Here is a 21,858-nt window from a genome sequence, read left to right as displayed (position 1 = left end):
AACTCCAAGCCATTACTCCCGGTCTCCACGCCAGTATCATCTCGCCATCGGATACTTCTCAATTTACTCACCATCGGATCCTCGTCCAGGAAATTAAAATCCTTAATTCGCCATTTAACTCTCCTGTATTTCTTTCTGGGTTCCAGCGTCTGGGTCTCTCCCGCCAAGCAGATCATGACATGTACAGGGATTACATGGTCTTCACAGAAATCTCTTCACAGAAATTTCACAGAAATTTGAACCAAGGCCATTATGCTGTGAAGTGGTGGCGATAACCCCAATGAACCACGTAAAACCCCTGGCAAATCAACTTTTTTGCTATTATTTTATTCACATATATGTAAACAGGGAAAAAAATATGATGTTGAAGAGTTCTTGCTCCACACACTTCAAATAAAAAAGCCTTTTTATTCTGCAGCATTAGTACAGTTCTTTGGCCTGATACCGGAAACACTCCTTAAAAGCTGTTTGCTTTTCTTTATGTTTACATCCCCAGCAGCTGTGTTACTGTAAATATGCCAGTGAGAATATTTAATTAAAATATAGTAAGCCTTAATCTAAAAAAAGTTGCCCCTCTATATTACATGAAAGCATCTCTTTGTTCATGCAGTGCCTGCATGAATTTGTGTTTGTAGAGAAAGAAGCTGCATGTATGAGCGTGGGTGATGTATGTGTAGGTGGAAGAATTGTGGCTGTTTAGTAGATGGATTGTTTCAGACCTTGACTCTGAAACAGCAAAGATACAAATCTATGACATGTTGACATTTACCATCAATGTCACAATTGTATTTCTTTTTTGCTTTTGTGCATTTTGGAGTGCATCAACATTTTGCATTAGCTTTTTTATTGTTTGAATTTGAACACAATGATAAATAATGTATGAGCAAAATCTCCCATTTAAACAAAAGGCCACAGCCTTGATTGAATATGTTTTGTGTTCTTTGATTTTACAGTGCTTCTGTGATTTGGATTGTTCTAAAAAAAATGACAAAGAAGAAAACTTTAAAACATCCTATGGGTGAGATAGGAGCATCTGGAGCATCTCCTCTGTGGAAAGGAATCCACTAAAAAGGGTAAAAAATGTTTTCCCTCCACCCAAGAATTGTTGCTTTTAATATTATCTAAAGTAAAGTGTGTTTGGGAAGGAAACATTTCAGAACGCTAAGGTCAACACTTAAAGCCTGTTATAAAAACGCCTGAAGCCTCAGAGATATGGTTTGAATATTTTAAAAGCAGCAATCAGAAATGAATCCATCAGAGGAATAGCTCATGTTAGATGTTTTGGAGATAAATGCAGGGAAGGAGATTGAGATAGTTTGAATGCTTTGAGAGGAGGGACATTGATGATGTTTGTAAAATTATGCTCCTTGAGGAAGACCAAAGAGGAGGTTCATGGATGTAGTGGAGGAGGACATGAGGACGAGCAGCTGAGGGGCAAAGAAAAAATATTTTGGAGCATCTGGCAACAAAAGTCTTGGGTATCTCTGGTCTGGTCTCGTCCATTCTGACTGTTAAAATGCAAGTAGAAAGTGTTATGTTCCACAATTCATATTTAACCTTAAAATAACATTACTATACACTCACTGGCCACTTAAATAGGCACACCTGTACAGCTGCTCATTAATACCGGTTTCTAATCAGCCAATCATGTAACACCAATTCAATGCATTTAGGCACGTAGACATGGTTTAAGCTCATCTGCTGCTGTTCAAACCCAGCATCAGAATGGGGAAGAAATGTAATGTGAGTGATTTTGAACATGGCATGGTTGTTGGTGGCAGACGGGTTGGTCTGAGTATTTCAGAAACTGCCGATCTAGTGGGATTTTCACTAAAAAACATTTCTAGGATTTACAGAGCATTGTCCAAAAAAGAGAAAATATCTAGTGAGGCAGAAATGCCTTGAGGTAGATGGGCTACAGCAGCAGAAGACCCCACCGGGTGCCACTCCTGTCAACTAAGAACAGGAAACTGAGGCTACAATTCACAAAGACTCACCAAAATAGGACGTTGAAAGACTTGAAAAACGTTTTCTGGTCTGATGGCGGGTTTCTGCTGCAACATTTAGATAGTAGGGTCAGAATTAAGCTTCCACAACATGAAAGTGTAGCAGGATGATGCTGCACAGTTGCAGTTAATCCTCCAATCACCCTGATTACCTGGGAGGGGTAAAAAAGAAAATGGTTTGGCCCAGTACCTGGGCAATTGATTGTAAATTAAACATTACGAGTATGTTTTATTTATGTTTAATAATAAAGTAAAATAAATGATATTTTGTTTTGTGTCTGAATACAGTATATGTTAATTGAGGTTGAATGAGAAGTGAATAACGGGTGAAAACTTTAAAAATGACTGAAATGATACTGTTCACTAGCAAGACAAAGTCTTGCTCTGCATCTGGGTTCTTGAGCTCCAAACCGTTGTACGTAAAGTGCCAATGTAGTACAATTACTGTATTATTTGCATGATCTTTTCAGAAAAAATTTGAAGCCAAACAACATAATATAAACACAATAATTGTTCCCTCCTCTTTTATCCAGGCTTGGGACTGGCAAAGTGATCAAAAGAATCACTAAGGCAGAGTTACTTATTTTGTGCTACACAACAACATGTCTCAGCAGTGAAACAACATTTGAGCTATAACTAGCCCACAGCATCTTTTTTGTTTCAGAAGCATCCCCGCTGATCGCAAAAAATGGGGTCATCTTCACCTAGACTATTCCCTGTCAAGTGTAATAACCTATTTAGGTTATCACAGGTTGGATGTCTGAGCTAAGCTGTAAGGTTTTGCGCCAGACATGGTTCTAGTCTTCTATAATTGGATGCATCAGAAAGGAGAGGGAGTTTGTGGCCCGCCGATTGTAGTTCAACTTCAAAAATATTTATTTCGGACAAGTGAAAACAATTGTAGAATAACAAAAGTAAGACAAGACAAAACTATATAAAATCCAAAAATCCAAAAGGGAGTGAGAAGAAGAAAAATCGTATAAACTCTCACCCCGTACCTTATCTCATTATATTCCTAAACCCACTACTCCCACCATCAAAGCTCAGTGCCCTAACTAAAAGTATATTCGGTTACAGTTGTATATGTACACACATGTAATTGTCATTTCCAAAAACACCAAAATGAATAACACAATCTCATTTATAAGCATGCCAGGTCAGGTAGTCTTGTTCAACAATGAATGTGCCTTAAAATCTTGCATTAGCATGAAATATGGAGAATCAAAACTGCCAAATACAAGTAGGAAATAAACATTCTCATTTATAAATGAAAAACAAAATAATGTAGTGATTTTAAAATTATGAACATACAAAATAATAGATAAAGACGTGTATAAATGCTTATATTTCCACTTATACTCAAATTATTGTTCACATTTATTATTTATAAATGGGTACATTTATTTATTTATTTGTATTTGTGTCTGTGACGAGGAACCAAGGAGGAACCCAGGTGCAGGAAAGACACACAACTAAATAACTCGAAAGGGCTTTTAATGCCAAGAGCAAAGCTAGAGAAGCCAGCAAACCACACGCTGCGACAATGACAGAGGGTTCAGAGCAACTTAAGAAGGGCACAAATCAGGAGCATATGAGAACCAGCTGTGAACACCTGAGAGCAGGGAGGGGAGGAGGGGCCTCCAGGAGGAGTGCAGCTGAGCAGCAGGAGGCTTTCCTTGACAGAACCCCCGTCCCTAAGTCCGGCTACCAGACGGACCCCGACGAGGCTGATCTGGATGGAGGCGATGGAAGCGAGCGATCATCGTGGGGTCGCAGATGTGGCGTGCAGGCACCCACTGGCGATCTGCCGGACCGTAGCCCTTCCAGTCGATCAGATACTGGATGCCACGTCCTACCCTCCTGGAGGCGAGGATCTCCTGGACAGTGTAGACCGGACCACCGCCTACCATCCGTGGAGCAGGAGGGGGAGTGGGATCTGGCTGCAGGGGAGAGTCCCGAACAGGTTTTAGCTTACTAACGTGGAACACCGGATGCACCTTCATGGAGCGAGGCAGGTCCAGTCTCACGGCCACAGGGTTGATGATACGAGAGATGGTAAAAGGACAGATGAATCTGGGCTGCATCTTCCTGGAACCACCCTTCAGCGGGATATCCGACGTGGACAGCCGCACCTTGTCTCCCACCCTGTAGTCTGGAGCAAAAGACCGTCGCCGGTTAGCCACCATAGCGAGACGTTCCTGGTTCCGTAGGAGCTCCAGCCGGAACCTGCTCCAGGTGCGACGACATCGTCTCACAAACGCCGCTGGCCCCGAGGAGGTCGCCAATTGCTCCTGGTGTGGGAACAAGGGAGGCTGAAAGCCATAGGCTGCCTGAAAGGGAGAGTACCCAGTAGAGTTGACCAGGGAGTTATGGGCGTACTCAATCCATGGGAGCTGCGAAGACCAGGTCTTGGGGTTCTTTCCACACATGGCTCGCAGCGATGTCTCCAGATCCTGATTATACCTCTCTACCTGGCCGTTAGTCTGAGGATGGAAACCAGAACTCAGACTGACCTTGATCCGGAGGAGGTTGCAAAACTCCTTCCAGAAGGCTGCAATGAATTGTGGGTCCCGGTCCGACATGATGCTCAGAGGAAGGCCATGAAGGCGAAACAAGTGCTGTGAAACCAGGGTGGCTAGTTCTTTGGCTGAAGGAAGTCTCTGTAGGGGTATGGCATGGGCTAACTTAGAAAAACGGTCAATTATAGTGAGGATAACCGCTTTACCTCGAGAAACTGGTAATCCGGTGATGAAGTCCATAGCAACATGGGACCAAGGTCTAGACGGCACAGGTAGAGGGTGGAGTAGACCGGCAGGGGGAGTCCTGGGGGTCTTGACACTAGCACAAACACGACAGGCTGACACAAAAGCACGTATGTCAGAAGACATCGAGGGCCACCAGAACCGCTGGGCAATGAGGAAACCAGTCCTTGTAACCCCTGGATGGCAGGCCAGTCTGGAAGAGTGCCCCCACTTCAATACCATGGTTCGAAGAGACGATGGCACAAAGAGTTGGCCTCCCGGGCAGCCGGCGGGGATAGTGGCAGGATCTGGAAGGGAAGCCTGTACCTGTCGCTCCAGAGACCAGCGGGTGGCTCCGAGCACCATGCGGGATGGGAGCACAGGCGTGTCTTCAGCAGGTCTCTCCTTCTCCTCCAGTTGGTACTGACTGGAGAGTGCGTCCGGTTTGGTATTCTTACTTCCCGGTCGATAGGAGAGGGTGAAATCAAACCTGTCGAAGAACAGAGTCCACCTAGCCTGGCGGGGAGTGAGGCGCTTGGCAGACCGGATTTTTGTGGTCAGTCCAAACTAGAAACGGCTGCTCAGCCCCCTCCAGCCAGTGGCGCCACTCCTCCAGGGCCACTTTCACAGCTAGAAGTTCTCTGTTCCCTATATCGTAGTTTCTCTCCGGAGGAGTGAGCTTGCGGGAGAAATACGCACAGGGATGAACTTTGTTATCGGACGCTCTCTGTGACAACACAGCCCCCACACCAGACTCAGAAGCATCCACCTCCACAATGAATTGCTTGGAGGGATCAGGCTGAGTCAGTATAGGGGCCGTAGAGAAGCGTCTCTTCAGTTCACTAAAAGCCCTCTCAGCTTCTTCGTTCCAAACAAAACGCACCTTATCAGACGTAATCCTATGAAGGGGTGCAGCAATGCCACTGAAACCTCTGATAAAACGCCTGTAAAAATTGGCGAACCCCAAGAAGCGCTGAAGTTGCTTCTTACCAGAGGGAACCGGCCACTCCAGGACGGCCTGAACCTTAGAGTCGTCCATCTGGACCTGCCCAGGAGAGACCACATACCCCAAGAACCGAGTCCGCGTAGTGTGGAATTCGCATTTTTCGGCCTTGCAGTAGAGGTGGTTCTTTAGGAGGCGCTGGAGGACGGCTCTGACGTGCTGCACATGAGAATCTAGGTCAGGTGAAAAAACCAAAATATCATCCAGATAAACGAACACAAATTTGTTCAACATGTCCTTCAAAACATCATTGATCAAAGATTGAAATACTGCAGGAGCATTAGTAAGTCCAAAAGGCATAACTAAATATTCAAAGTGTCCACTAGGAGTGTTAAACGCCGTCTTCCACTCATCACCCTCTCTCACCCGGACCAGGTGATAGGCGTTCCTGAGGTCCAACCTAGAAAACATACGTGCCCCACTCAGCAGGTCAAATGCAGTGTGCAGCAGGGGTAAGGGGTAGGTGTTACGTACGGTGATCTTATTCAAACCCCTGTAGTCAATACAGGGTCGCAGACCCCCGTCTCGCTTCCCCACAAAGAAAAAACCCGCCCCAGCAGGCGAGGAAGAAGGTCGAATGAGCCCCGCCTGTAAACTCTCCCGCAGGTACGAGTCCATAGCCTCTCGTTCAGGCGGTGATAGGGGGTATATATGCCCCTTAGGGGGTTGGGTCCCCGGCAGAAGATTGATGGCACAGTCATAAGGGCGATGGGGGGGTAGAGATTTGGCCCGTACCTTACAAAACACAGAACTTAAATCGTGATAAACAGACGGAACCTTACAGAGATCTGGAGGGTCTGGAGACTGTTGAACTTCAACAGCTTTACGAACTGAGGCAGAGGAGAGGCAATTAAGCAAACAAAAGGGACTCCAAGACAAAAACAGCCCCGAAGCCCAGTCGATGTGAGGTTTGTGTCTGCTCAACCAGGGAAACCCTAAAATAACAGGAGGTTTAAGGGACTCAACAACATAAAATGACATGGTCTCAGAGTGGTTTCCAGAGATTGACACAGAAATATTAACAGTACGAACAGATACCTTGTGTAAGAGGGACCCATTAATGGCATGAATGTCTAATGCTGGAGACAGAGGTTCGGTGGGGATCTTCAGTCTATCCACCACCTCCTGGGAGATCAGATCCCCATCAGACCCCGAGTCGATAAGAGTGTCAAATTCCACCTGGGCTCCAGCATAAGCCACCAAAACCTTGGTGGAGGTACGAGAAGGAGAGGAAAAAGAATGGTTGCAGCTCACCAGTTTCCTCACTGCTGGGGAGCCCAGGCGTTTCCCGGACAGTTGCGCACAACGTGTCCCGTACGTCCACAATAAAGGCAAAGTCCCTCCCGCATGCGGCGCTGCCGTTCAGCTGGAGAGAGACGGCCAGCTCCGAGCTGCATGGGCTCCGGAGGGGAGTTGGAAGGAGGCGGAGGAACCTCCGCGGGGCGCGGTGGGCGGTAACCTGGAAGGCTGCGTTGCTCGTTACCCCGTTCCCTCATCCTCCGGTCGATACGAACTGCCAGGTCGATTAGCTCCTCGAGGTCGTCTGGAAGTTCTCTCGCTGCCAGCTCGTCTTTTAGAGCGTCGGACAGACCCCGCAGGAAGACGTCGAGCAGTGCTTCATCTGGCCAGCGGGTGCTGGCAGCCAAGGTCCGGAACTCCACCGCGTAGTCCGAGACACAGCGGGATCCCTGCTGAAGGCGAAGAAGCTCAGACGCAGCAGCACGATGAGGCGTGGTGGGATCGAATACCGTGAGAAGCCGAGCGGAGAAGACCCGAAAGGAGCGACACAGCTCTGATCCGCACTCCCACTCCGCCAGTCCCCATCGTTTGGCTCTTCCGGTTAGGTAGCTCAGAGCAAACGCCACCTTGCTCTGCTCAGAGGGGAAATCATCAGGATTAAAGTCAAACTGCAGCCTGCAGGAAGTGAGAAACGCCCGGAAGTCAGCAGCAGTCCCATCAAACGGTTCAGGGTGACCCAGTCTGGTCTGCCGAGGAGAAGGCGAGGAAGCATGCTCCAGGTTGGAGAGGCGTTCGTGAAGCTGCTGCATACCCGACATGAAGCCCCGCATCTCCTGAGCCAGGTCTGCCCGCTCCGTACCCGTGACGGAACCACCAACGGCGGTGGATCCAGGTAAGTCTCGTCGAGACGAATCTCCTGCTGGGTTGGACATGGTCGCAGCGTAATGTGACGAGGAACCAAGGAGGAACCCAGGTGCAGGAAAGACACACAACTAAATAACTCGAAAGGGCTTTTAATGCCAAGAGCAAAGCTAGAGAAGCCAGCAAACCACACGCTGCGACAATGACAGAGGGTTCAGAGCAACTTAAGAAGGGCACAAATCAGGAGCATATGAGAACCAGCTGTGAACACCTGAGAGCAGGGAGGGGAGGAGGGGCCTCCAGGAGGAGTGCAGCTGAGCAGCAGGAGGCTTTCCTTGACAGTGTCATGATACGTATGATGTGGCAGACCCAGATGCTGGAACTCGGAAGAAGACTCAATGCAAATAATAGTTCCAATAGATTTAATCTTTTTCTCAGTGGCGTAGTATAGTTCGTAGGCAGGAACGATGATGTCAGTATTCTTGCCGATACTGAGGGGCGTTGGAGCAGGATCCGGTGCTGGGCGAATGATCTCCGATCCCGAAGAGGTTTTCTGACTGGAGACTTGACGGACAGGACTGCGTGAGACAGGAACGTGGCGTGGCATGACGGAAACTGGATGGACTGAGCTGCTTGCGTAGAGGCTGGACAAGGTGGATGCTCGTGATGATGAAGACCTGATAGACAAGGCGAGGTAAGTACGAGAACAAACTTGAACCATAAGACTTAGCTTAAGGTGACCAGACCTATGCACCGATTAGGAGTAACGAACTGGCGATGAATGCTGGGGCTGGATCTCCTTAAGAAGACTGGAGCGTGATGAGGTGAGCATCCACAGCTGGTTCCAATCAGCAGAGCAGAGCAGAGAGGGGAGGGGGACAGTAGACTGCCAGAGGCACCATGACAATTTGGCAGTTTTGGTTCTACATAATGATGATGTTTTGCACAGTTCTTCCTCAGCCCACAGTTTCTTCTGCTCTCCTCACGTCACACGTTTAACAACATTCCTTTATGATCAGGAGTAACAACACCTGCAGTGAAAACAAACAGTGAAAGATCAACTGCTGCACAGTAAATTGTAATAAATTGTAATTATAAAGAAATAGTAAGTTAAGTCTATTGGCATAAAATAGGCTCTTCAAGCTTCTATTGATAATAATGTAACGCATTCCTTTTCAGCTGTGCAGGAGCAATCAAAAAGTATTGGAGGTGGTGCAGCATCCACATCCCAAGATGTTCCTGACATCAATTAAGATGTCATCTCAGTTAATACCTAATTTTATAGCTTGTGAAGTAATTAAAAAAACAGTGTCTGCATAACCCCATTTTTTTCATAAACAGCAGCTGAAGAGTATGGAGTCCCAAATTGTTCATAATTAAATAAATAAATGTGACCTTGCGCAAATACACAACCAATAAATCTCTCATAAATATATAAAAAGATCATAAAATTGTGAAAAACCTGCACACAGATTTTAAATGAGCCATTATATTATTAGTAGTATTTTTCTATAGCTATTTTATTAACTTTATCATTGATTGTTGTATAATAATAATTCTTGTTTTTTTTTGGCTGCAGAAGAAACTCCTGTCACCACATCTTCTGTTGAAAGGGAAAACCTTGATGCTGCTGCTGGTTGTCATGATTTCACAAGGATGAGGAACCCAGATGCTGCAACCCAGAAGGAAGACAGGTAAGTGGAGGATGAGAATGGATTTATTGTTTGCTCCAGATGTGAAGATGGCTGGTTTGAGGAGTGTCCAGGTTAGACGTGGCTGTGGCGTGGCTGGAGGGTCTTGAAGCGGTTAGCGGCTGCCGAGAGTTTCCGTGCTCCTGAGGCGTAGAATGGAAGGTCCGTGCTGCCGTCACTCGTGAGCGGTAGGATCCTGAGACAGGGAGCAAAGAATTAGTTAGAGCCAGAGACTTGGAACAAAGCTGTAACGAGGCTAGAACCAGAGCAGTCACCATAAGGGGTAACAAACTGGCGTCGAGTAGTGGCGTTGATCTCCTTTTGAATCCACAGAAGATGATCAGGAGAGTGATGGCAGCTGGTGGCAATCAGGAACATTAGGGCAGAGCTGGAGGGGGGAGGAGACCGCCAGGCACCGTGACAGCTGGTAAGTTTAAATCTTGCCAAAATGGAACCAACATGAAACTTGACTGAAGTTGTTTTATTTTGACTTGACTGAAAAATAGTCATACATTTGCACACACAAAAGTGAAGGCACTTCTTTCCAACATTCTGCTTCCACCGTCACAGCAACTGTTATGTAGATTTGATTAGACTGTTTGACTTTTCACTGTTTGCTTTTGTTGAAGTTATGTATCTTATGTTCCAGAGGCTCCAAGAGAGGTGTGTATGGAAGAGGAGCCTACTGGACCCAAGATTCCACCTACCTCAAATCCAATTGGTCCAGCTGAATAACCGACCACACTCTCTGATCCAGTAAGAATGGATTTGGTGCAAAGAGGTCCTTTTCCTACTGATAAAGACTTTGACTTTCCACCCTCAAAACCACCCTCATTGAGCTGTTGTGTTCTATATTTTGGATTGTTTTATTGTTATTTGACAGGCTATTAAGTTGCTGTTTTTAATACGTTGGAGTTTTGTGAATGTCATTTGTTGAGTGCCCAATATTATGTTAAAAATATATACATATATACATTTGTCATTCATATTTTTTTCTGTGCACTTTTAAAATACCGTAGTTTGGCACCACTAAATGTGCATCCAACATGCAGCCAATATACTGTATTCACTTCTTCAGCAGCAACAATAATACATTCACAAAATGTATTAATAGAGAGATCTCATTTATATGACAACAGTTGCGTTTTGTTGGTGCTGCTGATCAGTTAGAGGGCCCACATATTAAATTTTGCTTAGGGCCCCCGGGAGACCAACGCTGGCCCTGGGCCACTTCTAGGGCTTACAAAGTGTGTGTCTGTGTTATCTCTTCCTAAGAAAGCAAAGTGACAAAACAGGTTATGGTGAGATGGCTCAGCCTGGGCCCACCTGCGGTGCATAACTATGTGCCCCTTTTACGTGCCAATAGCAGCAGTTCACAGGTGATTAGGATGCTATCGGTGTCATTTGGCACCGTGGCGGGCACGTTAGGTAGAGGTGCCATTTGGCACCTCTGTGGGACTTCTATGGGCTCATACCCCACCCATTTCCTGGTGGCTAACCCTCTAATCTTCCTGCTGAGAGAAAACTCTGGAATCCGGAGCCCCCCATTATGCTCAAGCGAGTTTAAGGTGTGGATCACTTTCTCCTCACTTCTCAGGTGATCAGAGGCCCGACTACTGATTTATTTATTTATTTATTTTTTAGCTTTCCTCTGGATTTTGCTGCTTAGCAGTTGTGGCTTGTGGCCACTAACTCCAGCCAGTGGACTACCAGCGTCATTCGTCTGCCCCCTCAAACACACTGCTCTCTGCAGCAGGGCAAGGAGCGTCTGGAGATCCTGGGTGCAGCTCCTATAGCTGCTACATCCGGGCCGGCTACTCCAGCTCCTGCCTGTGGGCTTGGGGCTTCTGTTGGTGCTCTTGGACACCCTTCCTCTTTGCCTCTGGAGGTCTCTGTTGTGGCCGACCAAAGAGCAGCATCACCCCTTCTCTGCTTGGGGTTTGTTTGGACTTAGGACCTGCTAAGAGGTGCCATGCCCTCCACAGGGACCCACTATGGACCTGCTGGGTCTTATTTTGGTTTTTAGACTTTTATTGGGTGTGTAGGTGGGTGTATGAGTGAACATAAGGGCTAGCACCATCTACTGCTTTTAGCTGCCCTAAAAACGTATTACCCACTCCTCTCTTATGTTTCTCTTTCCCCTCCTTTTCATGTCAGGGGACAACATTGAAGGCTCATTTGGGGTGTGTGTGTGTTCTGGTGTAGACCCCGTTTCTGCACGTGTGTGCATGCCACAGAATGGGGCTTGTTTCCTTTTTAATCTTTGTTTGCAGATCTCCTCCATGTGTGCATCCCAGTGCTTTGTGGGTAAGCACTGGCCCGGGAGGGCCTCATCTCCAATCTTCCCTCCCGAGTGTGGTTTTGTTTGTTTTAAATCAATTTTAGCTGTACGAAAATATTTAAAACTGTAACCACCTCTTGCCTTCATTTTGGAAAACAATCTACACGCCTTTTTATTGTAGAAGCGCTTTTCAGCATTTTCTATCATATCTGCTCCATCTGCCAAAAAGCATGAATCCATCCTGCCTTTTATCAACGATGCCAGCTGGTGGTGGTGGTGTGATGGTGTGGGGGATATTTTTGGCACACTTTGAGCCCCTTGGTAGCTATTGAGCGTGGTTACCGTGCCTCAATCTTCTTGAGTATTGTTGTTGCCCTTTATGACACATATTCTCATGGCTACCTCCAGCAGGATAACGTGCAATGTCATAAAGCTGGAATCATCTCATAATGGTTTCTTGAACATGACAATGTCTTCACTGTCCTCAAATGGTCTCCATTCACCAGATATCAACCCAATAGAGCACCTTTGAGATGTGGTGGAATGGGAGATTGGCATCATGGATGTGCAACTGACAAATCTGCAGCAACTGTGTGGTGCTCTCATGTCGATGTAGACTCTCTGAAGAATGTTTCCAGTACCTTGTTGAATCTCTGCCACAAAGGATTAAGGCAGTTCTAAAGGCAAAAGGGGTCCAACCTGGGACTGTGAAGGTGCCCTAATAAAGTGGCCACTGGTCAGTGTATGTTGATGACATCTTGGAATATAAAGTTGTATTCTGTTGGCTGAATTATTTTTTTTATTTAAAAACAATAACAATAATAATATCTCAATTTGTACATTTGCTCAAACTATCAGGTTGTAAATAGAAATACAAACACTAACATTTCAGGTAAATTTGTTGTGTTGCCAGTCATGCTTCATTATTGGATGATCAATTATGGCACTAAACTTATTTATACTTTGTATCTTATTTAGTCAAAGGTTCAGCGATAAATGTGAGTCTAACAACAAATACATGAGCAAATAAATATGGCAAAACATAAAAAAATTAAGAAAGAACTAATAACAACACACCAACTAAAAAAGGACAACATAAAAGTGATGAATAAAACCCTTCCAAAAAATAAAAAAACATGCCAAAAGTTTTGAATTTCTTTGGTCAATTCTTTGTTCATTTTCCAACAAGGTATGGTATACTTTCTTTCAGATATGCTGTCATAGTTTATTTAAAATCCAAATTCAATTCACTATTGACACATTTTTGCATGTTTATTTTGGCAGTTTTAAAGAAATCGTTCAATGTAGAAAAAATTCAAAGAGCTTTTGAGTTAGTTGTAATTTTGTTCTCTTCTGTCTATTCTGTTAAAGCTCTTGCGTTGGTTTAGAGTGGTGTCAAAGGATTTTACTGAATAAACCAATTTAAACCACCAGTAGACACTCATCTTCATTCAACTCACTGCTACGGTGGCATTGAAAATAAATCATCAGGTGTAAACGACGATTGGATCAAATGAACAAATCTTCTTTTCATATAAAATTCTAATTTTAGTCAGCTTTTGTAGTTTTAAATCTTGACAAACAAAATATTTGTACTTTTTGCATTATTATAAATTACCTGTAAAAATATGAATGGTAAAAATGTAAAAGAAAAAAACGCTAATTATGGGATTTGATTTAATGTGAAAAGATTGTTGCGATAGTTGCTCCACATGACAATATTATGTTTAATTTAAGTTAAAGGTTTTGGTGTTAGCCTGCTAAGCCAGCCAAATTCAAAATACTATTGGACATTTTAAATAGAGTCCATATTTCTAAAAAATAATTCTGAGGTAGTGAGATATGCAATTTTCATATTTGGACAGCAGTTAAAGGTAATAGTTTTGTAAAAAACAAACAAACAATAAAAGCCCCCAAAATTTGTATTTTTTTGTTGTCGCACCACATGATATTGAATAAAATGAGTACCAACGGAAAAAGTTTGTATTAATAATCCAATAAAAACATATTTAGTATTTCTTTTAAATTCAACACAAAAACATAAAACAAATAAAAAAAACATGCCAAAAATGGTGCCAAAAAATAAACGTCAATAGATTGTGTGTAATCTAATGGATGATTTTGAAAATATTTATTTATATGCGCTTCCACGTGATAATTTGTCACTTCAATAATAATACTATTTTATTGAACATTTTAATATCTGATTCCACAGAAGAAGCAACATGTAAACACGTTGATATATATGCATCAGATGATTTAGCATCTCTGACTGCTGTGAAATAATCGTGTGGGACATCTGTGCTCCCGCACACTCCGGGCTCCTCTGCCACCCCTCCTGTCAGGGAGTCCTGCCAGCTGCAGCCATGTTGGAAAGAATCCGTCTCCTCAGGCGGCGGCAGCCTCAGCAGCAGCGGTGCTAACAGCTAACGTCAGTGGACACTCAGCCGGGCTGTCGTGGACAGAAAGCGCAGGCAGAGGGGAGGGAGCCAGCCACCGAGCTGGTTCTGATGTCAGCCGCTACATATTCACCCCAAGCGAGTGGACATTTTGAACGCATAAACCCAACCACCCCGGCGGAAGGTGCGGTCGGTCTTCGGGTCTCACGCGGGTGAGTATTGATCCCTCTTGGGGGGCGGACTGAATAGAAACAGCCCCACTGTTAGCCGGGTTAGCTTAGCATTAAAGGGGGGAGCGCGCGCAGACAATGGGGTTAACATGAATGCCGTTCGTGCGCGTGGGTTTTCGGGGGTTGGTGTGAGGATTTTAGAAACAGTTCTGGGTTGGAAAAGCGGCGAATTTGGACTCCACCGAGTCATTTGTATTCCTAACAGATAGACAGTGGTGCAGTGACCGAAGCCACCCAACGGTGTGTCTCATAGGTGCAAAGGTTCAAACCGAGGAAGGGCGAGATATGTCCGCCTTCGCCCGAATTAAGCAGTTTGACGAAGAGAAACGACTCCCTAAAAAAATACACCTTTGTAAATCGTTGTTTTACGAAAACGGCCCCAGATTTTTTTTAACTCAAGGATATATCAAATGTTTCAGTTTGTATGTATGACGCCTGTCAATCACAACATTGCACACTTTCTGTTGATGGTATTATTGGCCTCATGATGGACATCTAATGTTTAATTAGACACGCCATGTTTTCTTGGACGGATTACTACATCCATTAGATTAAGAAAGGTATGCAGTCTGATATTACACAGATTGGTGTCCACCAGCTGTATGCTGATGTGTATTCGTTTGTTGGTAAAGTCTTTGCAACTCTTAGCCTTATTAGAAATATATTTATCTGACATAGGAGAGTCAAAATGAACAGTCAGAAAATACTGTGGGGAACGTTAACTCATTTATAACACATAGTCTTGACTAATCCATCAGGTATGACATGTTTTACCTTGCTAAGTGAATTTAAGTCAAAGGTTTTTATTTGTGTCTGCCTTTGACCTAAAAAAAAAAACCTACATATTTTTGTAATTGATTTAGGCAGGAATGTCCCTTCCTGGCATTTACATTAATTTCTCTCCACTGAAAGGCTTCTGTGTCCATGTTAGTGAAACTCTGGTTAATGTTTGTTACATCAGACATCCAGTAAGTGGAGCCACTCATTGCCTTTTCCCCTGCTTGTATTACCTCTGTGTTGCACAAAACTCCGTTTAAATCAAGCTATTTCTTTAGACTACCATACATTCTGAGGCTGATATTATTGCAGATTTTTAATAGGGAGTGTCTGCTGTCTGATTTAACTCATTTCAACATCTTTTGTTATGTAAAGAAACAGAAATTAGGATGTTGGATCCTTCTTTCTGCTCTTTAAGGAAAAGTCCAGATTTTAGAAGTTGGATTAGAACAGAAGTAGTAAGGAAATAGTCGTACTCGAGAAGAGGAGGAGACAGCTGTTTGGAAGTGAAACTCAACCCCCAGGTGTGTCAGTCCAAAACAATCAGTGGGCGGCTATTTCCCCTCTCCTATAAGTGACAGCATACCCTGCAACTAGGAAGTGGAAAAACAGGAAACAAACCTACACGGATGTTAGAGATATTTTTCCCAGAGGTTTTCCTCTCTGCACGAAATTTGCCAAAATGCAATTCTGGAATTTTATGGGCTGCACAAGTGGAGGTATGTAGGAGTGTGTTTTTTGTTTTTTTTCTTTCTACAGATAGCGTAGCTTTTGAGTTGGGTTGATGTGTGTGGGTGCTCTGTGAAACACAGGCAGGTATGGAAGATCTGGAAGGCTGGAATGGAACTTGTGGCGCTCTCCAATCGGCAAGCAGTTGCATGCGCAAGCCTCACAGGCTGAGAGTGGGAGCTCAAACACATAAAGATGGATGTCTGAAAGGGTGACAGCTTACTCTGTGTTCTTTTAATTAGGCCGACTGGTCGCTACTAGCGTCTATTTGACAAAGAGGATAAGTGACAGAAAATATTTGTTTTTACTTGCTGCTCTGATGACTCTTTAATTGCAGGTTGCCAGGTGGACTTTTTGATGCATAGCATGGTGGTGGTGTTGTCAACACAGAGAGCAGATGTATTTTTCTGAAAGGGAAGGACATTTCATTTCCTCTGCTACCAGAATTCAAATCCCTAAAAGTACCTGTCACTCTTATAGCAACTTGGCTGTCATCACAATAAGAGCCACAGGTTAATATCTGCAAACAGTCTGCTCATTCATAAGATCTGCTTAACTTCAAGGAGGCGGTTTGTGCGTGATCATTTAACCTTGAGCAGTGCACGTTTTCCCTTTCTCATGTTGTGTTTTCCTACTAAGCTGGCTCACAGTCAAGCACAAGTCTTCCTTGATCAGTCTTATGTCATTAGCCGTGCACAGACTCATATATTTAGCTTTCAAATTCCTCTTTTTGGTTAGTTAAACCAAAGGCCTCGACCTCTAGCTATTTCCTCCAAAGATTTAGAAAGTGCTAGACGTGTGCATGCACTATGTTCTGCAAAAATATTTATACTATTCATGAATTTTTGTTTATGCATAAAGTGTGTGCCAAGAAAAAGACATAATGTTAAAAGAAAAAGCTTGACTAAGATTCTCCAAACTTGTTAGTAGGCTGGTTATATGATTCAATGCTGTTAAATTCAATCAGTTATTTAATTAATGAAAAAGAATTTTCACAAAGCTAATGGCCTAAAACCGAGAAATTTAGGAAACTGTCATTGTTAAAATGGCAAATGTTTACAGAAAAAAAATCAAAAGCAGTTTTAATAGCTTGAAAAAAAATGTTAAAAATTCTCTAAAAGAAAATAATCTTGTTTGCATTTTTTAAGTGAAAGTAATTCATTTAGAGTAATTGTTTTTTTTACCCCGCTACTACTTTGTTATTGTTTAAAAATTGTTATTTAAACTGAACTAACAAAACATTTGCACCACTTCAATTCTGGCGCTTCTATGTTTGACTGAAACTTTGAGGCTTCAAAAAGAAGTTTCAGGAGGAATGCTGGGAATTTCTTTTCCATGTGATATCACCGTGATCGTTACACTGTAATATTACTCCACATAGCATCTCTCGGTATCAGACACAGTGACGTGCGGCGAGGTTCGTGGCTGGTGAGGCGCTAGCGTGAGCTTTACAAACACTCGAACCTTACAGAGTAGCTTATTCACCATTTGATTGGCAACAGTTTTCACAAGCGTGGCTGTCTGGGCACACAATTTCATTTTGGAGTTTGTTGTGAGAAAACAAAGAGATGGCAATTCTCATTTGAGTGGTAATTATCAGGAGTTCCTTTGCTCTTCATGCTTCTTTAACGAGCTGTTCTGAATTGAGCTTGGAAGAATATTAAAGGGTAATGCGTGATAATGAGATAATGAATACTTTTGCTTTAACGCAATGACAAAGCCAATTATTGTTTAGGGTTAAATTGGTAAATAAATCAAAAACTAAACAATGAAAAGCACATGCTTTAAAGTTAAGCGCTTCTTTTGAGCGTGTTTTGACTTGACAATGACACATACAGCCTTAAATGTATAGTTAGGTTTTTTTTTTTGTATGCACTAAGTGGGAAAAAATGCACCCACCCTTTTAGTCCATTAGTTAGCTCAATCTAAACCTTATAATGTGGGTTATGATGTGTTGTCTCATGTCTCGCCTCCATTGTGGTTACTTTGTTGTGCTCTTCTGGATTCCAGGACATTTCTGGTGTAACACTCACCCTGTGCCCTGGGCCATGTTTTCTCATGCTGAACACTTTGCTTTCTACGCTTTACTTATCCCCACAAACTAAGAGAAGAATTACTTGGAGTCATTAAGCATCCACCTGTCAAATAACAGAGGATCTTTTACATTTAAAGTACTGCTTAATATTATATGATCCTATCTTGTTGAGAAACTTTAGGACCACGATCATTTAATCAGTTTATTGCGTTTATTTTTTATGGGGAAAGAGATCCAAGTACTCGTTCTGCTCTTATTTGCATCCATTGCTCACTGTTTTGCTTATGGTGATCCGTTTTGCCCTGTCCTGAGCATTTCCGACTGATAAGTGCCTCTGTAAGAAAAATGTAAGCATCTGTATAGTTGTTGTTTGGTTCTAATGCAGAGTCTATGAGGCTTATTTAAAAAAAAAAATGAATGCAAAAGCAGATAAAAGAGAAATTACTTTGTCCACAGATCAATGTGGGTGGCCGTGGTGGGGCGGTCGACCCATGATTGGAAGGTTGCAGGTTCGATTCCCGCCTTGCACACCCGAAGTGTCGAAGTCGAGGTGTCCTTGGGCAAGACACTGAACCCCACCTTGCCTCTGGGGTTAGGTTGGCGCCAGTGTTCGGCAGCAGAGTGTGTGAAAATTTTTTTTTTCTTAATCAACAAACTAAGTTCTGTTTGAAAGCGGCTTAAAGTATAAGTAAAAAAAAAAAAAGAAAAAAAGTTTTATCTGTACAAGGAAACGTAACAAAGGGAAATACAGTGCTGGTGTATATTAGAGAAGCTATAGTTTTCATCAGTTTTAGTTTATATATTTGTCCTTGCAGGCTACAGCGACCTCCTAAAGGCTATGGTTAGGACTGCACTAGCTGTTTGCCCCTTTCCCTTTCTCTGATGTGCTTCCCCTCCGACACACTTAGCAGTTGGCAGAGTTGTAAAAAGGCTCGTGTTGGTTTTCCGAGGAGAATGAAATTGTGCAATGCTGTCAGTGTGGAGTAAAGTGACGTAGACTTTGGGGGGTTTACCGCCAGGGGCATCATTGTTCAGAGATGTGTGCAAAAGAAGAATCTTCCTGATGAAGTGAGAGAAGTCCAAACAAAGTTCAAGTCAGGGTCTGAAACCCAAAATAGTCTTCCCTTTGAGGAACTCTTCTTAATGTTAGCTTCTTTTACTTCTCTGTAAACTGTTCAGTAAAAATAAACATGTCTTTTCAGACACGGGAAGATGTCTTAGGCAGTTTCATTTTTCTGGACAGACTTCTGCTCTTACTTTTTTGATAAATGAAAATATTAAAGTCAGGTGATGTGATGACATGAAGTATGCCTGCTTTGATATTTGTTTGAAACTGAAAAATAGTTTAAAACTGAAAAAAAAGTTTAAAACTGAAAAAAACAGTTGGTCCAATGAAAAATAAATGTTTGTAGCCATGTTGTACCTGCATTTGTATTTGCTTATACAGAAAGCACATATAAAAACTTATTTTTTTATGCAAGAGTGTCAGAATTTAGAACACTCAGAAGCTTTTTAGATATTTGTTTAATTTTTTTTTCCAATTAAAAAAAAACCTCTTCTCATCTTCTCAATACTGTAATAGTAACATCAGACTATCAGAGGCAGACTTACCTAAGCAATGGTCGGCGATCGCCTGGGGCTCCCAACTTTCTAGGGGCCCCGAGCTGAACACTTAATATGTCGAAATGTCTAAAATAAATTTTACGTCCATAAGAATTTTACTCTGTCATGAAATAAAAACCCAAATCACTGAACTGGCATTAGATTGATCATTTAAAAGTGTTTGTTGTTCCCCCGTCCTTCTGCAGCAATGGTATATTCCAGTCCACAACAAGTCAAGAGACTGGCAAGTTAGCGAGCAAAGGCAGCAATAGGCCGGCTTTTATTCTGACTTTGCGGGCAAACATTTCCTTAGGTGGATGGACATAATTTTGGCGCATTTATGATCGGTTCGGGAGCTGTTAGTTCCTGGTTGAACACGTTTTGAGCAGGAACTGCGGTCTGGGGAGAGGCAGCTAACAGACGCTTCACCTGCAGTCATGAGATGTAAAGCCTACTGATAATAACATAGATTTGTGTTCACACTGACCTGTTCCATAAATGTAATTTATAAGTTTAATTCTAATTATTTGATTCATTTTTATCCTCCATATCACTATTTTGTGTATATCCTGTTTAATATCAGCTCAAGGCTGCAAGCTCTGCCACACGAGAGATTACGCAATCCTGAATTAAGTCAGCTTTGTGTTCCTTTATGGAAGCGATTCTGTAGCATAATTAAAAATAAAAGTCAAAACCAGAAATGCTTTTTCATTTTCAAAATGAAGCTGCATTTTTTGACTCAAAATTAAAATGAAAAAGCAATCCGCCAAAATGCTTTCAGGGCTCCAGACTGCGAGCAATTGGTCGCATTTTGCGACCAAAATTTGAGAGTGTGCGACTGAATTTTACATCCAGTCGCACATGTGCGACCAGTAAATTTGCCTCGTCCACCCTACGTATTTTTTTATACATTAAATGTGGAAGGGGCACGTCAATGGTCAATGAAATAATCAATGAGACGCGAGCGCGCACACACGCAGGCAGACACACACTCGCGCACATATTCATGAAACGCGAGCACAGACACTCGCGTGATGCCTGTGTGTGAGGCGGCCACTGCGTGTGAGATGAAGGCGAATCTGCAGCAAGACTGAAGGAGAACAGGATGTTGGAGTTGTCCTTAACATTCAATTTAGTTTCAATATTCTTCTCCCCCTTAGTATGATCTGTGTTATTATATATTTATTTTATGATTATTTTAATGTTTTGTAATGCATGTAGCCTTTTTAAATGAATTGGTATTTTAAATTATTTTAATTAATCACTCAACTACAAAGACCATCAGGACACATGTCCCATAATGCATTGTTTTGTAGTCTGTAGGGCAGCTTTCAGTCAGTTCAGTTTTCAGCTGTGTCCGGGTAGGTTTGCCCCTTGCTCCCGCCCCTTTCTCGCGATATTTTTGTGATGATTGACAGTTGATGTTGGAGCAAAACCAAAAATATATGTCTCACCAGGTGATCTGCGCAGCGTTGCGTCCACCTGGGTGATCTCAAACACGCTTATTGTGCATCTTGGCTGCACCTATTTGGTGTCACAAAGATAAATTTCCATCCGTTTTGTTTACTATTTGTACTGTCATGACAGCGATGGTGCTGTCAGTTTACCTGTTGTTGCATCTTCAAAAGTGAAGAATAAAATGCGACACTGAATTAAAAACAGCACATTGTAATTTCTGCATCTATTATTAAACTATTTATTAGTAATACAGTGGAAATTAGTACATTTGGTTACCATGTTGATTTACGGTATGCGCCCCTAAATTTTCTGGTTGCGCCCCTAAAATTTCAGTTAGGGGCCACAGTGCTCCTAGTGAAAAAAGTTAGTCTGGAGCCCTGGCTTTTTCATTTTCTTCTTCAACGCTGCTTCTTCCGTCACTTAATTAAAATGATAAAGAAAATGGGATTTGACATTTCATTTTCAAAATGGTAAATGTGTAGCAATATTAAAATGGTTTAACAGAAATGCCTTTTCATTTTCAAAATGTAACTGCATAACTCAAAATTAAAATGAAAAATCAATACTTCAAAATGCTTTTTCATCTTCTACTTAAAAACCGCTTATTGTTTGTCATAATTAAAACAAAAATGCAAAGAGGGGATTGCATTTTCATTTTGACATCCACCCTGCCAAAACTGTCGTATTATTCAATTCGACTTAGCATTTCCAGGGGGGAGGCGGGGCGATTTTAATTTTGAGTCCAAAAATGCAGCTTCATTTTGAAAATGAAAAAGCATTTCTGGTTTTGACTTTTATTTTTAATT

At 42.8% G+C, this 21,858-nt stretch overlaps 1 protein-coding gene and 2 long non-coding RNA genes across 23 annotated transcripts in view; 1 reads left to right on the top strand and 2 right to left on the bottom strand.

The window, feature by feature from the left end:
• Positions 1 to 8,255: 8,255 nt before the first annotated feature.
• On the bottom strand, positions 8,256 to 8,881 carry LOC144984411 (uncharacterized). The gene is made up of 2 exons (XR_013648062.1): positions 8,597 to 8,881; positions 8,256 to 8,527 (listed from the first exon to the last, which is right to left on the bottom strand). It is a non-coding gene; the product is annotated as an uncharacterized LOC144984411 (long non-coding RNA).
• Positions 8,882 to 9,549: 668 nt separating this feature from the next.
• On the bottom strand, positions 9,550 to 9,940 carry LOC144984412 (uncharacterized). Its single transcript, XR_013648063.1, has 2 exons — positions 9,817 to 9,940; positions 9,550 to 9,737 (listed from the first exon to the last, which is right to left on the bottom strand). It is a non-coding gene; the product is annotated as an uncharacterized LOC144984412 (long non-coding RNA).
• Positions 9,941 to 14,087: 4,147 nt separating this feature from the next.
• Positions 14,088 to 21,858, top strand: part of LOC101155713 (focal adhesion kinase 1) — a 68,985-nt gene continuing 61,214 nt past the window's right edge. For 7 of the 21 annotated variants that reach the window (XM_078933465.1, XM_078933462.1, XM_078933450.1 and 4 more), the window contains exon 1: positions 14,165 to 14,433. Coding sequence is in view for 2 of the 21 variants with exons in the window: in XM_023964507.2 (XP_023820275.1) it covers positions 15,911 to 15,947 (37 nt within the window). In the remaining 19 variants the exon portion in view is untranslated. Of the gene's footprint in view, positions 14,434 to 15,833; positions 15,948 to 21,858 lie in introns of those variants that run through there. The other 14 variants (XM_078933466.1, XM_078933463.1, XM_078933457.1 and 11 more) reach the window with 5 other exon arrangements.

Source organism: Oryzias latipes, chromosome 16 (genome assembly GCF_053564925.1).
Source record: "Oryzias latipes strain Hd-rR chromosome 16, Olatipes_Hd-rR_3.1".
In the NCBI taxonomy this organism is placed as follows: Eukaryota; Metazoa; Chordata; class Actinopteri; order Beloniformes; family Adrianichthyidae; genus Oryzias; species Oryzias latipes.
This window is presented reverse-complemented; position numbering and strand designations above follow the sequence as displayed.